Source organism: Budorcas taxicolor, chromosome 5 (assembly GCF_023091745.1).
Source record: "Budorcas taxicolor isolate Tak-1 chromosome 5, Takin1.1, whole genome shotgun sequence".
NCBI classification, from domain to species: domain Eukaryota; kingdom Metazoa; phylum Chordata; class Mammalia; order Artiodactyla; family Bovidae; genus Budorcas; species Budorcas taxicolor.
In genome coordinates this window covers 102849970-102866231 of record NC_068914.1, presented here as the reverse complement: position 1 = coordinate 102866231, position 16262 = coordinate 102849970, and the positions used below count along the sequence as shown (strand labels likewise).

At 35.1% G+C, this 16262-nt stretch overlaps 2 protein-coding genes across 2 annotated transcripts; one reads left to right on the top strand and one right to left on the bottom strand.

The window, feature by feature from the left end:
- Window positions 1–284: 284 nt before the first annotated feature.
- Window positions 285–1224, bottom strand: LOC128047904 (olfactory receptor 6C70-like). Its single transcript, XM_052640305.1, is given in 2 exon segments — window positions 285–1139; window positions 1141–1224. Coding segments are annotated over 2 exon segments (939 nt in total).
- Window positions 1225–14159: 12935 nt separating this feature from the next.
- Window positions 14160–15098, top strand: LOC128047728 (olfactory receptor 6C68-like). The gene has a single exon (XM_052640081.1). It carries the CDS (start codon window positions 14160–14162, stop codon window positions 15096–15098), a length of 939 nt encoding a protein of 312 aa, XP_052496041.1.
- Window positions 15099–16262: the final 1164 nt, after the last annotated feature.

The following is a 16262-nucleotide window of genomic DNA, read 5'->3' as shown; positions in this document are numbered from 1 at the left end:
TCCATAATACCACTAAATCTTTCCATTCATCTTATTCTAACATGCTATTAGAGAAAATAAATTTTGCAATTTTATATTTCTAACACAGAAATATTTCATTTTGAAGAACAGAAAGTTAACTTCAGATACATAGAATGGAAAGGGTTTCTAATTTCTAAGCTCAGGTAAGCATAAGTGATAAAATAAATTAAATATTAGAGATCAATTCTTGTACTAGAAACAATAAAAGAGTTTTTGTTCAATGTTTCTTTTATGCTTCATGTTGATTATTTCAATAAACAGTATTACTTGTCTGAAGCAGAAAATATCTTTCTAAATACATCTCTGAAGGCTTGTTTAACTTGCTGGTTCCTTAGAGTATAAATGAATGGGTTCAACAAAGGGGCAATTGAAGTATTTAATACAGCCACTGCTTTGCTTAAAGTGATCCTTTCATTTGCTGAGGGCTTTATGTAGATGAATATACAACTATCATAAGTGATGGATACAACAATCATGTGAGAAGAGCAGGTAGAAAAGGCTTTTTTCTTTTGTTGAGCTGAAGGGAATTTTAGAATTGTCTTGATTATATAAGAGTAAGAAAGAATTATCAATAGCAGTGTGACCATGAGGATTATCACAGCTAATAAAAATGCAATCATTTTTAGTAAATGTGTATCTGAGCAAGAAAGTTGTAGGATAGGATAAATATCACAAATGAAATGATCAATGACATTTGAATCACAGAAATCCAGGTGAAGACCCAAAATCAGTGGAGGGAAAATGACCAGGAAGCCAGATGCCCAAGAACTGAGTACCAGCTGATGACAGATTGTGCTGCTCATGATGGATGTATAATGCAAAGTCTTGCAAATGGCAACATAGCTGTCATAGGACATAGCCGCCAAAAGGAAAAATTCTGTAACTCCCAAGAATATATGGAAAAATAACTGAGACATGCAACCAATATAAGAAATCGTCTTTTCTCTGTTTACAGTGGTGATTAGGAATCTGGGGATGCAAGCACTTGTGAATGAAATTTCCAGGAAAGAGAAATTATGGAGGAAGAAATACATTGGGGTCTTGAGATGGGGATCCAACAGAGTGAGGGCAATGATGGTTAAGTTTCCGATCATGCTCAACGTGTAATTTAGAAGCAGAAACAAAAAAAATTAGAATCTGTAACTGGGAATCATCTGTCAGTCCCAGAGGGATAAACTCTGTGTGCCTTGTATGGTTCTTCATTTCTCCTCTGTGATGGAGAACAATTTCTTGTAATAAAAAGGTACAAAAATAAGAAACTACAGGAATAGATTTATCTTTAAGATATGATATATTAAAGGATACATGTGCACAAACATAACCATTTGCCTGAGTTTGAAGATATGCTCTAGAACTCTGCTGCAAATACTATTATTATCAAAGTCACCTCCATTTTGGAAATTGACCTATAAAATCTATAAGAGGTGTTTTTTTTTCAGCCTTATTTACAAACTCCCAGTCAATTACAACTGATTCCAATTTGTCCATTGTTAAATAAATTACATAAATCCTTGGTTCAGACTTCAAAAATAATTCATTCATTTTTAATTAACTTCATCAAAATAAAAGTATAACAGTGAAGTGAATTAAAACCTACAGTTAAATTCTGATACTTTAGATTTCATATTAAAGGGACATTTGATTCAATCCCAATTAGTCACCTACAGAAGCAACTTCTCTAAGGAACTACTGATGAAGGTAAAAAAAGGACAAGAGAAAAAGAGAACATAAGTATGCAGTACCCCAGCAAAATAAATAATAGTCAAATCTAGGAAAACTTGAAAATGAATATAAAGCAGATATAATTAAATTTATAAAAAATTAACAATGCATTTAGAACTTCAACATTTTGCTACATGTAATGGAGACCAAATAATAAAAGAGAAAACACAGAAAAGATCATCACAATCTCCACCCAGTTATACATATTCAGAGTCTAACATCACTTGCCATTAAATTATCTTTTAATCAGATATTAAATTACAGTGTATATATGTTTTTCATAAAAAGGAAATCTTTCAGTAAAACATATTTTTATTCTCTAATTTTTTTATAAAAGCAAAAGAATTTTAGTGAAATCAGAGTACTAATTGGTTATGTATTTTAGAGCCATATTTTCAACTAAAATATACCCAATGATGAACTTCATTTTCCTCTTACTCTGAAGAAATCTTTGTCAACCATTTGTGAAATAGGTAGACTATCTCCAAATAAACTTAGACTGTAAGCACTGAAGAAAAGGAAAATAGACTACATCATAGAGTATACAATGTTTTCTTCATTTTAAAGTAAAATAATGTAAATTACCTTCCTTCTCAGCAATTACTTTGTCAATCAATATTTTTGCCTGTTCTGAAGCTTTTCTTCCTTTTCTTATTGAATATATAATACTTTTTCTTCTACATGATTTAGCCTGTTACTTCATGTAGGAATTCACAAACCCCACATTATTTAGATATATAATTTTATTTATTATTTATATAACTAAAAGCAAAGGAAATTTTTGTTTTTCATTTCATGTATATTAGCATATTCTTTTTTTTTTTTTAAGATTTTTTTTTTCTTTCAGCACTACTATTTAACATAGTTCTGGAAGTTTTGGCCACAGCAATCAGAGCAGAAAAAGAAATAAAAGGAATCCAAATTGGAAAAGATAGCATATTCTTCTCCTCTTAGATTAATACTCCAATGAATTAGCTACAGGCTGTTGATGGAAAAGACAGCTCTTAGAGAACCATAGATGAATCTAAACCTTCCTTCCTTGATCTGATCTTCATTTGGCCCTGTTTATTTTGCTAACATGCTTTTTCCCTAATTTCTACTTTTTTGAACTTTCTTGTAGGTTAATTGTTGGTATCAGAGTAATTTCAAAATCAAGAAGCAGATATTTGTTCTGCAACCAGTGCAGATTTGAAAATCCATACTTATCAGTGATAAATTGTCATATATCAAAGTGTTGGGTCAGAATTAGTACTCCTCAGGGAGTTAACTTTTCTGGTTTTTCAAAAATGTATTAAATGTGATATAAATTCTCCAAGAAAAACATCCCCCAACCTTGTAATGTTTGATTGACATCTAGAGTTGCCAAGGTTCTCTTTGTCTAGAGCAGTAGAATAATCATCATTCCCTCCACATTCCCACACAGCACAGTGTCTGGTATAAACCATGAAGTACTGGAAATGTAAGTGCAAATGCATATCTCAAGCTTCATGTTCTTGCATTTACAGATTCATAAATAGATGAGAAATAATCAATGCTTTATTCAAAGAGAGTTAATATCACCTTTAAATCGCTGTTATTTATTTGTATGTTATTTACAGGGTAGCAACAATTATTCTTAAATATTAAAAGAAAAGTAAGACACTACTTACCACCGTTAGTAAAATATGTTGGTTATCTTTTTTTTTTTTCTCTAGAGTATGTAAATAAACATCAACCATAATATAGTCAAACATATTTATTGGAAAATAATATTAAATAAACTCCCATGTTAATTCCAGAGAGTAAATTGTGACTATACTAGTAATGGAATTTTCTTCACTATCACAGGAAACTGAATATATGTCTTGAATAATAAAGATTTCTAGTAAACTTCTCTCTGTTACTAGAAAATTTATATCTGATCAACCAGTCTCACCATACCAACATCCATAAAGATTATCATAGGTGAGGTGACTACCTAGTTTGGTACTTGGAAAATATCTGCCAGGTTCAAATTATTTAAAAAGAGTGAGTGCTTCTTTACAAGAAACCTAAGGGGATAGTGTCTCTACGGGAAAGTAGAAAAGATGAAATAACACTCAAAAAGCCACACAAAACACCATTTATCCCTTGATTTTATCATTTAATTAAAAATAAGCTTATTGTTTCAAGCATACTGATATGAAGTATTGTGAAACTCATTGCGTTAAAAAATACTCATTTCAAAACAATCATATATACTCTGCCAACCAGCAGATTGCCAAGATACCAGGATAAATCCTCTTGAGGTTATGTTTTTTCCAAAATGTGAATTATCACTAGGAGATCAGCATGTTGCTACCTACCACAAATACTATTATTGTTTTCTAAAGAAAACCTCTCTTCAATATTAAAAAATTAGAACTTCTGTATATTACTATGATTTGAGAATGGATATTTTATTTTGTGATTTGAGGATGTGCACCTACATTCAAGCTTTTTGAAATATTATTAAGTATTATAATGTCCACCTTTTGTTAAAAATTTAGTATGTATAAAACACTGCTAATTTTTGTATTTACAATATTTAAATTAGTCATCAATAGGCAAAGTACACATATGTATGACCTTTACTTTTGTAAAAACTAATACTTAGGGAAATCATTTCACTATTTCACACTCAAGACAAAGTTGAAAAACCATGGAGACATGATTGCAATCAGATTCATGATTCCAAAGTGTAGCTTGTTACCCATTATGCAATACTTCCAATTAAGTAAATGAGTGGTTAGCTGACAAGCAGATATGATGATAGACAGATAGGTAGGTAGATAGATAAATAATCTAATGGCTTAAACCATACCCAGAATTTGAATGCTTAACTTTTGAGTGAATAAATATACAATAAAAAGATTGACATTTTCATACCACTGTCAACTGAAAAAAAATCCACATAAGAGTTGTGAATTAAGTTTTACTTGAGGCAAATGAGGACAATAACCCTGCAGACAGTATTTCAGATAGCTCTGAGAAACAGCTCCAGAGAGGTAGGGATGAAGGTCATCATTATATGTGATTTTAATGAAGGGTGATACCTGCAGTCAAGCACACATTTTGGGCAAGGCTTGTTGCTAGTCACAAGGAACAGATGTCACCAATAATGATTTTAGTGGTGTCTAGATACAAGGAGATGCAAAAAAATGGGCTCATAAAATCTTTTGAAAATATCTATCTGAAAGCCTGTTCTATCAGTTTTTTTTCCAGAGCACAGGGTTCCTCATTCCTGATCTTCACCCTGAAGTCCTTTCATGGGTATTGAAGGTCAGCAGCTGCAGTGGCTCATGATTTAATCCTTGTAGAGGTAAATTACAAATGCCAGTTTGTAGTTGTCATCATACATGCAAATATTTTGTCAAGAAAATGGTTTTTCCCTTTTAAACAAAACTGGTATTTTTCAACCATATCATTATTTTATGTAAAGTTTAAAGAATCATATTGCAAGAAAAAAACACTGAAATTGAATAAAAATCAAATGAAATAACAGTATTATGCTGTGAATAAAAGAACCACAGGAGTCAAAAGCAAAGAAAGAAAGAAAAATTATTTATGTGTGACTTTTTAAAACATCATGCTCTGATCATGGACCCTCTGTGGGGCAGTCTAAAGGGTAAAAGGATTAAAAACACATTTTTAACTTCATACAGTTTGTATTTTATCATTGATAGTACTGACTGAGTAATTCTGATTTCACCTTGTCTGAATTTTAGCATTGGGTAAACTAGTAAATATACTGATGTTGATAACTAGGAATTCCACCGAAGGGATAAAAGGAGGAGTGGGGGAGAATCAAATATGATGAGAAAATAATTCAATGGTGCTGAATTAAAATTAGAAGCACCAGTGTAAACTAATGATTTCTTAACATGTTTTCTTTTTCCTAGCTTTGTTTTTTCAAAGATTGACTACACTACTATGCTCCAGCACTAAGCGGGAAATTCCAAGTTGACATAGAAGACATCTTGAAGATCAAATTTGCAAAATAGTGAATACTGGAAAAAAATCACCTTAGAAACAAAGAATCATAAGAAAATAATTCATGCTGCTGCTGCTGCTAAGTCACTTCAGTCGTGTCTGACTCTGTGTGACCCCATAGATGGCAGCCCACCAGGCTCCCCCATCCCTGGGATTCTCCAGGCAAGAACACTGGAGTGGGTTGCCATTTCCTTCCCCAATGCATGAAGGTGAAAAGTGAAAGTGAATTCGCTCAGCTGTGTCTGACACTCAGTGACCCCATGGACTGCAGCCCACCAGACTCCTCCATCCATGGGATTTGCCAGGCAAGAGTACTGGAGTGGGGTGCCATTGCCGTCTCCAAAATAATTCATAGTGACACCATTACTAATATACATAATGGTATGGATAGTAATGTGCATGTGAATTTATAATGAAGAGGGGAAACTCTATAGGAGAACTTTAATGCCAAATTATTCACATATAAAGAATGAAAAAAATTAAAAAATCAACATTTCCAAACCTCATGGCACATGAAACCCTTTACATTTGTTTTCCATGATACCAAGCTCACCTGCTATTTGTCCCCCCTACCTCACTATAGAATTTTTCTATATATTTTCTTTTGATATTGCCTTATTTTGTTGACTTCTGCATCTTGGATGCCAATGTTAATATAAAGAAAATAAATAATAAAATAATAGGAAGAAAATGTAAGCAAATATTTGACAACATCAGAATCAGTAAAGCCATAATGGCAAAAGATTTTGAAACAATAAAACAAAAGGAAGCATATTTTACTATAATTCAAGCAAATTTTCAGGATACCACCAGCACCGTAAGTACTGGTTTGGCCAAAACATTCAACTGTTTTTTTTTTTTCTGTGAGCTGCCTCTACTAATGCTTAGTTATTTTAACATCATTCAAAACAATTATTTTTAGACTGTAATGTGACAGCTATTATATCAGTGTGCATTTTAAAAAACCATCAAAATTGGTGAATTTTTGTGAGGCATTGTAATACTGAAGATGGAACAAAAAAACATTTTCAGCATATTATGCTTTATTATATCAAGAAAGGTAAAATTGCAACTGAAGCACACACACAAAAAGATTTGTGCAGTGTATGAAGAAGGTTCTGTGACTGACTGAAGGTGTCAAAAGTGGTTTGCAGAGTTTTGTGCTGGAGATTTCTCACTGGATGACATTCCACAGTCAAGTCGACCAGTGAAGTTGACAGCAGTCAAATAAAGACAATAATGGAGAGTAATGAATGTTACACCAACAGGAGATAGCCGACATACTCAAAATATCCAAATCAAGCACTGAAAATCATTTACAACAGCTTGGTTATGTTGAAGTGAAGTGAAAGTCATTCAGTCGTGTCCAGCTCTTTGCAACACCAGGGAATGTAGCCTGCCGGGCTCCTCAATCCATGGGGATTCTCCAGGCAAGAATACTGGAGTGGGCTGCCATTCCTTTCTCCAGGGGATCTTCAGAACCCAGGGATCAAACCCAGGTCTCCCATAATGTAAATGGATTCTTTACCATCTGAGCAACTAGGGAAGTTCATACTGGTTATGTTAATCATTTTAATGTTTGGGTTGCACATAAGTTAAGCAAGAAAAAACTTCTTGAGTATATTTCCACATGCAATTCTCTACTTAAAAATAATGAAAATTAAAACAATTTGTGGCAGATGATGAAAAGTGGATACTGTACAATAATATGGAATGAAACAGATTATAGGACAAGCAAAACGAACTACCACCAACCACAGCAAAGGCCCATTTTCAAAGAAGGTGATGTGTATATGATGAGATTGGAAGGGAGTCCTATTATGAGCTCCTTTTGAAAAATCAAGCTATTAATTCCAACAAGTACTGCTCCCAATTCGACCACCTAAAAGCAGCACTCAACGAAAAGCATCTGGAGGTAGTGAACAGAAAACCCATAATATTCCATCAGGGTAATGGAAGACTACATGTTTCCTTGAATACCATGCAAAAACTGTTATAGCATGGCTGGGAAGTTCTAATTCACCTGACATATTCCCTGGATATTGCACCTTCAGGTCTCAATTTATTTCAGTCTTTACACAGCCCTCTTAATGGAAAAAATTCCAATTTACTGGAAGTCTGTAAAAGACACCTTGAACAGCTCTTTGCTCAAAAGTATCAAAAGTTTTGGCAAGATAGAATTATGAAGTTACTTGAAAAATGTTGGAAAGTAGTGAAACAAAACAGTGAATATGTTGTTCAATGAAGTCCTTAGTGAAAATGAAAAATGCATCCTTTATTTTTGCTTAAAAACTGGAAAAGCTTCTTGGCCAACACAATAGTATTAAATGTTAAATAACAAATAATGAAATGGGATTTACAACATAAGACTTGCAAAGATTGATATCCTTGAATGTATAAAAATATCTTAGAAAAGAATAACTTAAGTTTAGTCGCTTAGTCGTGTCCGACTCTTCGCAACCCCAAGAGCCGCAGCACTCCAGGCCTCACTGTCCATCACCAACTCCTGGAGTCCACCCAAACCCATGTCCATCGAGTCAGTGATGCCATCCAACCATCTCATCCTCTGTTGTCCGCTTCTCCTCCTGCCCTCAATCCTTCCCAGCATCAAGGTCTTTTCAAATGAGTCAGCTCTTCGCATCAGGTGGCCAAAGTATTGGAGTTTCAGCTTCAATATCAGTCCTTTTAATGAGCACCCAGGACTAACTTCCTTTTGAATGGACTGGTTGGATCTCCTTGCAGTCCAAGGGATTCTCAAGAGTCTTCTCCAACACCTCAATTCAAAAGCATCAATTCTTCAGCGCTCAGCCTTCTTCACAGTCCCACTCTCACATCATACATAACCACTGGAAAAACCATAGCCTTGACTAGATGGACCTTTGTTGACAAAGTAATGTCTCTGCTTTTTAATATGTTGTCTAGGTTGGTCATAACTTTCCTTCCAAGAAGTAAGCGTCTTTTAATTACATGGCTGCAATCACCATCTGCAATGATTTTGGAGCCCCCCAAAATAAAGTCAGCCACTGTTTCCACTGTTTCCCCATCTATTTGCCATGAAGTGAAGGGACCAGATGCCATGATCTTAGTTTTCTGAATGTTGAGCTTTAAGCCAACTTTTTCACTCTCCTCTTTCACTTTCATCAAGAGGCTCTTTAGATCTTCTTCACTTTCTGCCATTAAGGGTGGTGTCATCTGCATATCTGAGGTTATTGATATTTCTCCCAGCAATCTTCATTCCAGCTTGTTCTTTGTATGTATCTCCCTACAAATTTCCCTGAAAAAGTACATTTAGTTACAATTCTCAGAATTGTATACCTATAATTCAAAGTCAGATCACATGTGTATACACCCTATGCCTACTGATTTCTAGGTATGGCCAACTGTATGAAATGACCATCATTTGACTAAACTCTTTCATGTGCCATAAATATAAGACTTTGTCCCTGATAGTAACAGTGTGTCTCAGGTGCTATTTTGCTGAGTCATCACAAGTGAGTCTGCCTGGATACACCTAAAGGTAGCCTTTCATTTTTGAAAACAAAATTTTCATATAAAAACATATAAAAGTTATATCTTTATAATTAAATAGAATTACCATAGGATGTATATAAATGGTAGATTACAAGTTTACAAATTTGGTTATGTACTTTTGGTTGAGAGGAAAAATCTCTGATGCTACTTTTACAACATAATTTATGCTGGTAATTACTAAATCATTTTTTTTCCTTTTTATGTTCATATTTTTATACTATCCACGAGTTGTTTAAAGAAAGTGGATAAAGGCTTGTTATGCCAATTTAATTGCCTTATACACTGTAAAAAAAAAATCAAACATTCTATCATTGACTTTTATTATCCTGTACCATCACAGTGTGTCTAATGCTATTGTTGCATTTTCTTGTCCTCAAAGACAAAGTTCCCACTGCTACCTTGTGGAAAGTTGATTGCCAAAACTTATATTAACATTCCTTAGTGACTTTTAAAAGTGGGTCTCCAAGGACTCTTTTGTTTGTTGATTCCATTGACTCATTATAGGTGGGATACATGAGTTAACTAGTTATAACATTTGGTGCCAAATACATTTTCCTGACCAACAAGTTCATCATATCAACTACTCCTAATCAATTGTTCTCCCATGTTATACCTTTAGCCCTTTAGAAAAGACATTCCTTATTTGAGCTAGCAAGAGAAGAACATATATTCTCAGTGTAAAATGGCACAGGGTCTCTCACTGAGGGAGCTGTGTCTGACATAGGAGGGCTCTGGGCATTTTCAGGGATTTCCTAGCTGAATGTGATTCCCTGAGAAAACAGAATTCACATGTCTCCTCTAGCATATTCCTGTTCAGCATGTGTATCATTATGAGTATCTTCAAATAAACTGTCAACAGGTGCCATGAAATAACTTAATGGTGACAGGGTAAGTATGAAAATGTTTGCTCCTTCAGTCATTTACACACTATGTGTGCATGTTTTCTGGCAGAAGGTGGGAGGTGGATGGGAATGTCATGATAGATTGCTGTCTCTAAGCAAAGTGTCAGACATTTTTAACCGATATTTAAAATTTTTACTGGAGTACAGATTTACATTGTCATGTTAGTTTCAAGTGTACAGCAAAGTGCATCAGTTAACTGTGCTCATTGTGTTCAGTGGCTCAGTCATGCCCAACACTTCTGAAACCCCATGGACTATAGCCTGCCAAGCTCCTCTACATGGGATTTTTCAGGCAAGAATACTGGAGTGGGTTGCCATTTCCTCCTGCAGGGCATCTTCCTGACCTAGGGATCGAATCCATGTCTCTCGCGTCTCCTACATTGATAGACAGATTCTTAATCACTGAGCTGTCTGGGAAGCCCTGACTCAGTTATACATATGCATATATCCTCTTTTTTTAGATTTCTTTCCCATATATGCCATTACAGAGTATTGAATAGAGGTCCCTGTGCTATATAGTAAGTCCTTATTGGTTGTCTATTTTACATACATTACTGTGTATATATCAATCCCAACCTCCCAATTTATCTCTCCCCTTCCCTGTGTTAGACTTAAATAACCAACCAATAAGGTGAATACTAATGCTAGTATTTGATGGAAATTTCCAACAGTCACTTTTCTAGAATGATGGCCCCTAGAAATCATTAGCAGATTTGGTTTGGGAATAACACACACACACACACACACACACACACACACATCAATAGCAGAGATTTTATTCATTTTATTCATTTTATTAACCTTTTTTAAAATTAAAATGTTTTGTTAAAGTTAAAGCAAGATTTTGCCAATTTGAATATGTCAACATTATTAAATAATTATCTATGAACAGCTGGACTCAGGGAAAAACAATATATTGATTACTAAAGATAAGATTGTTTCAAGACCCAAGCAAATCTGAATCAGATATGAAGGGAACTACTGGGTGGTGAACTGCGTTCATGAAAAGGAAACAAAACAGGGACACTCAGTGTGAGCTACAGTCACCATCAGATGACAATAAACTGTTCAAGAGGGTATCAACCTTTCATCCAACTTTATCTACCCTGAACCTCAATTAATATCCCTCCAACAGATGGTTGGATGGCATCATGACTCAATGAACATGAGTTTGAATAAACTCCAAGGGTTGGTGATGGACAGGGAAACCTGGTGTGCTGCAGTCCATGGGGTCACAAAGAGTCAGACACGACTGAGCAACTAAACTGAACTGGACTGCAGCACTCCAGGCATCCGTGTCCATCACCAACTCCTGGAGTTTACTCAAACTCATGTCCATCAAGTTGGTGATGCCATCCAACCATCTCATCTTCTGTCGTCCCCTTCTCCTCCTGCCCTAAATCTTTCCCAGCATCAGGATCTTTTCAAATGAGTCAGCTCTTCTCATCAGGTGGCCAAAGTATTGGAGTTTCAGCTTCACCATCAGTCCTTCTAATGAATAATCAGGTTGATTTCCATTAGGATTGACCGGTTGGATCTCCTTGCAGTCCGAGGGACTCTCAAGTGTCTTCTCCAACACCACACTTCAAAAGCATCAATTCTTCAGTGCTCAGCTTTCTTTTTGGTCCAATACTTACATTCATACATGATACTGGAAAAACCATGACTTTGACTGTATGGACCTTTGTCAGCAATGTAATGTCTCTGATTTTTAATATGCTGTCTAGATTGGTCAAAACTTTTCTTACAAGGAGAAAGAATCTTTTGATTTCATGGTTGTAGTCACCATCTGCATTAATTTTGAAGCCCAAGAAAATTGTCTGTCACTGTTTCCATCGTTTCTCCATCTATTTGCCATGGAGTGAGGGGACCAGAAGCCATGATCTTTGTTTTTTCAATGTTGAGTTTTAAGCCATATTTATCACTCTCCTCTTTCACTTTCATCAAGAAGCTCTCTAGTTCCTCTTCTCTTTCTGCCATAAGTGTGATGTCATCTGCATATCTGAGGTTATTGATACTTCTCTGGCAATCTTGTTCGCTGCTTGTACTTCATCCAGCCTGGCATTTCACGTGATGTACCCCGCATATAAGTTAAATAAGCAGAGCAACAATATACAGACTTGACACACTCCTTCCCAATTTGGAACCAGCCTGTCATTCCATGGTCTGGAAGGTACTAACTGTTGCTTGGAATGTTGGAATGTTGGAATGTTCTAACTGTTGCTTCTTGACCTGCATACAGACTTCTCAGGAGGGAGGTAAGGTAGTCTGGCATTCTCATCTCTTGAAGAATTTTCTACAGTTTGTCATGATCTACACAGTCAAAGGCTTTGGCATAATCAATAAAGCAGAAGCAGATGTTTTTCTGGAACTCTCTTGCTTTTTCTATGACCTAATGGATGTTGGCAATTTGATATCTGGTTCCTCTGCCTTTTCTAAATACAGCTTGAACATCTGGAATTTCATGGTTCACATACTGTTGAAGCCTGGCTTGGAGAATTTGGAGTTTTACTTTGCTAGCATGGGAGATGAGCACAATTGTGCACTAGTTTGATCATTCTTTGGCATTGCTTTTCTTTGGGATTAAAATGAAAACTGACCTTTTCCAGTGCTGTGGCCACTGCTGAGTTTTCCAAATTTACTGTCATATTGAGTGCAGTGCTTTAACAGCATCATCATTCAGGATTTGAAATAGTTCAACTGGAATTCCATCACCTCCACTAGCTTTGTTCATAGTGATGCTTTCTAAGGCATGTAGTATTATGATTATATTAAATTATATGGATATATGACTTAGACTGAAGTAAGTCCCAGGAAGATACATGATGGAGTGCTTTATAATGGCTGCTGAGGTTCAAATCCAGACAGCAAGTGTCTGAGAAATAAAGGCAACCTGAAAAAGTAAAGGCAAAAATGTGGACTTGAAAGAAATGAAAATGGAGGAAAGAGAGTTTCATGGTGAAGATATTCATCAACTTTTGCATTGACTTTTTAACCATAATAGAGCATGTAAATATGCTTCAACCTGAGTGTTAAATGAAAGCATCAAAATGAACCTTTTACATCCTTCAGCAGTTCATTCATTGCACTCAGCGTTACCTCACAATGTGATGAAGGGTGTAAAAAAATAGCCAGACTGTATTACACAGTGTTATCCAATGAGAAGATCCAAGATACAGGTAGTTAAGCTTAGACTAGAAACTTAAGATTACAAATGTAAATGCTTTAGAATAAAGACATGTTTTGCCATTATAATGAATTCTCAATCTTTAGAAAGCAAAAATTATGTTTTAGAGAAAACTGAAAGTTTAAAATCCCAGGTGGCACAGTGGTAAACAACCTGCCTGCCAATGCAGGAGACACAAAGATATAGGTTCAGTCCCTGGGCTGGGAATATCTCCTGGAGGAGGAAATGGAAAGCCACTCCAGTATTCTTGCTTGGAAAATTCCATGGACAGAGAAGCCTGGCGGGCTACAGTCCATAGCATCACAAAGAGTCAGACACGACTGAGTGAGCATACAAAATTTTATTTTTTGATTTTAATATTTCCCAAATTCTAAAGCAAAGGAATGAGATTGAAGTTAATATTTTTTATTTACTTATGAGTTAAAGGAAACATTTGGCCATATAAAAAGATCTATAATATAGAAAATGAAAAATTAATGTAATTACTATACCACCCAGGCTAAAAATTAAATCCTTAATTAACTATGAATTAATTTTGGAGTTTACTAAAAGAAAAGTTAGGTTGCAATTCAGCAACTAAAACATATTTAAAAATTTCACTTGATCATTAGGTACAAATAGATGGGGAAACTCAGCTCATGTAAAACAAGAAATGTATTCCTTACATCAATAAGTAAAGCCCATGGATATTGGATGACTCAAATAACCAAGAGAGTTCTCATCATTGGCTGTTTTCATCATTGAATTCTGCAGTTCAAATCTCTCTGACATTTACAGGTGGGTTTGGCGAAATCCAGGAGTCAATAATGAGAAATCACACCACAGTAACAGTGTTCATCCTTCTGGGACTGACAGACGATCCTCAGTTGCAGATTTTGCTCTTTATTTTTCTATTTATCACCTACATTTCGAGTATAACTGGAAATCTGACCATCATTATCCTAACCTTGATGGATCCTCACCTTAAAACGCCCATGTATTTTTTTCTCCAAAATTTCTCTTTCTTAGAAATCTTGTTTACAACCACCTGTATTCCAAGATTCCTCTACAATATATCAACTGGGGACAGAGTGATTACCTATAAGGCATGTTTCATACAACTATTTTTAACCGATCTCTTTGGGGTAACTGAATTTTTTCTCTTGGCAGCCATGTCATATGATCGTTATGTGGCCATCTGCAAACCCTTGCATTATATGACCATCATGAGTAACAAACTGTGCAAAACAATTGTCATCTGCTGCTGGATGGCAGCACTTATGACTATCCTCCCACCACTCAGCTTAGATTTTCATCTGGAATTCTGTGATTCAAACATCATTGACCATTTTGCCTGTGATGTATCACCTCTCCTGAAGATCTCATGCTCAGACACATGGTTAATTGAGCAGATGGTTATAGCCTGTTCCGTACTGATCCTCATCATCACTCTTCTTTGTGTAGTTCTCTCCTACATATACATCATAAAGACACTTCTAAAATTCCCTTCTCTTCAACAAAGAAAAAAAGCTTTTTCTACATGTTCTTCCCACATGATTGTACTTTCCATCTCTTATGGCAGTTGCATTTTCATCTATATCAAGCCATCTGCAAAAGAAGAAGTAAATATTAACAAAGGTGTATCACTGCTTATTTCTTCCATATCACCAATGTTGAATCCTTTCATATATACTCTGAGGAATAAGCAAGTTAAACAAGCCTTTGATGACTCACTCAAAAAAATTGCATTTCTCTTAAGAAAGTAAAATGTACCTGTCAATACGTCAGCTCCAAAGGTGCACATCTATCTCATTTTCACAAATTTAAGAGAGAATTTCATATTTTTTTAGCTTGTAGACCAATCAGCTTGACTTCAGAGCCACTTAGTCATTAATTTTCCCTTCTATTCATATACTGAATAACTAATTATTGAACATTGCCCTATGAAGAACAAAATATATCACTTATAATTCTTTAACCAGACCTACCATGTTTAAGTCATTCCTTTTCCTTCTTTTAAATTATGTCCCCAGGTATTATATATTATTGGCATAGAGAAGTCTTTCCTTTTTTAGAATTATAATTGATATGCTCTATTTATTACCTTCAAATGCACAGTGACTCCATACTGTTATACATGGTAAAATCATCACCACAATATATCTAGTTATGGTCAGTCTGTTGAGCTTCTAGATGTTAACATATTAATAAGAGATGATTATCGGCAATGTTAAACCAATATTGTTAACATCTTAGATGAAATATAAGTTACTTGAAAGATAAATATTACAAACCTAACTCAAAAATAAATAAAGAATTTTTCTCATAGTACCTTTCTTTCTGTTTCAGAAATTAAATTAATGTCTAAAAATCTTTTCACAAAGAAAACTCCAAAATCATGTTGACTCAAAACCATGTGGATGAATACTATCAAAAAGATAAATAACACATTCTATGCGAATTGTTACAGGATACACAAAAGATAACACTTTTCAATCTTTATGAAATCCATATAAACGATACAAATACCAGGCCAAGAAATTACAAGAATAAAATTGTAGATCAACACTCCTTATGATGACACATGCAAACATCCTTAACAATTTGCTATCAAAGCTCAATGATAATTGTTGTTGTTTTTATTCAGTCACTCAGTTGTGTCCAGCTCTGTGACCCCATGGACTGTAGCATGCTAGGCTTCCCTGTCCTTCACCATCTCCTGGAGTTGACTCAAACCCATGTCCATTGAGTCAATGATGCCATCCAACCACCTCATCCTCCATAGCCCCCTTTTCCTTCTGCCTTCAATCCTTCCCAGGATCAGGGACTTTTCAAATCAGCTCTTTGCATCAGGTGGCCAAAGTGCTGGAGCTTTAGCTTTGGTATCAAAACAACCAGTGAGCCAACAACCAACAAAAACGTCAATTCTT

Coding starts and splice junctions, on each gene's coding strand:
- LOC128047728 (XM_052640081.1), top strand. CDS start 14,160: ATGAGAAATCACACCACAGTAACAGTGTTCATCCTTCTGGGACTGACA.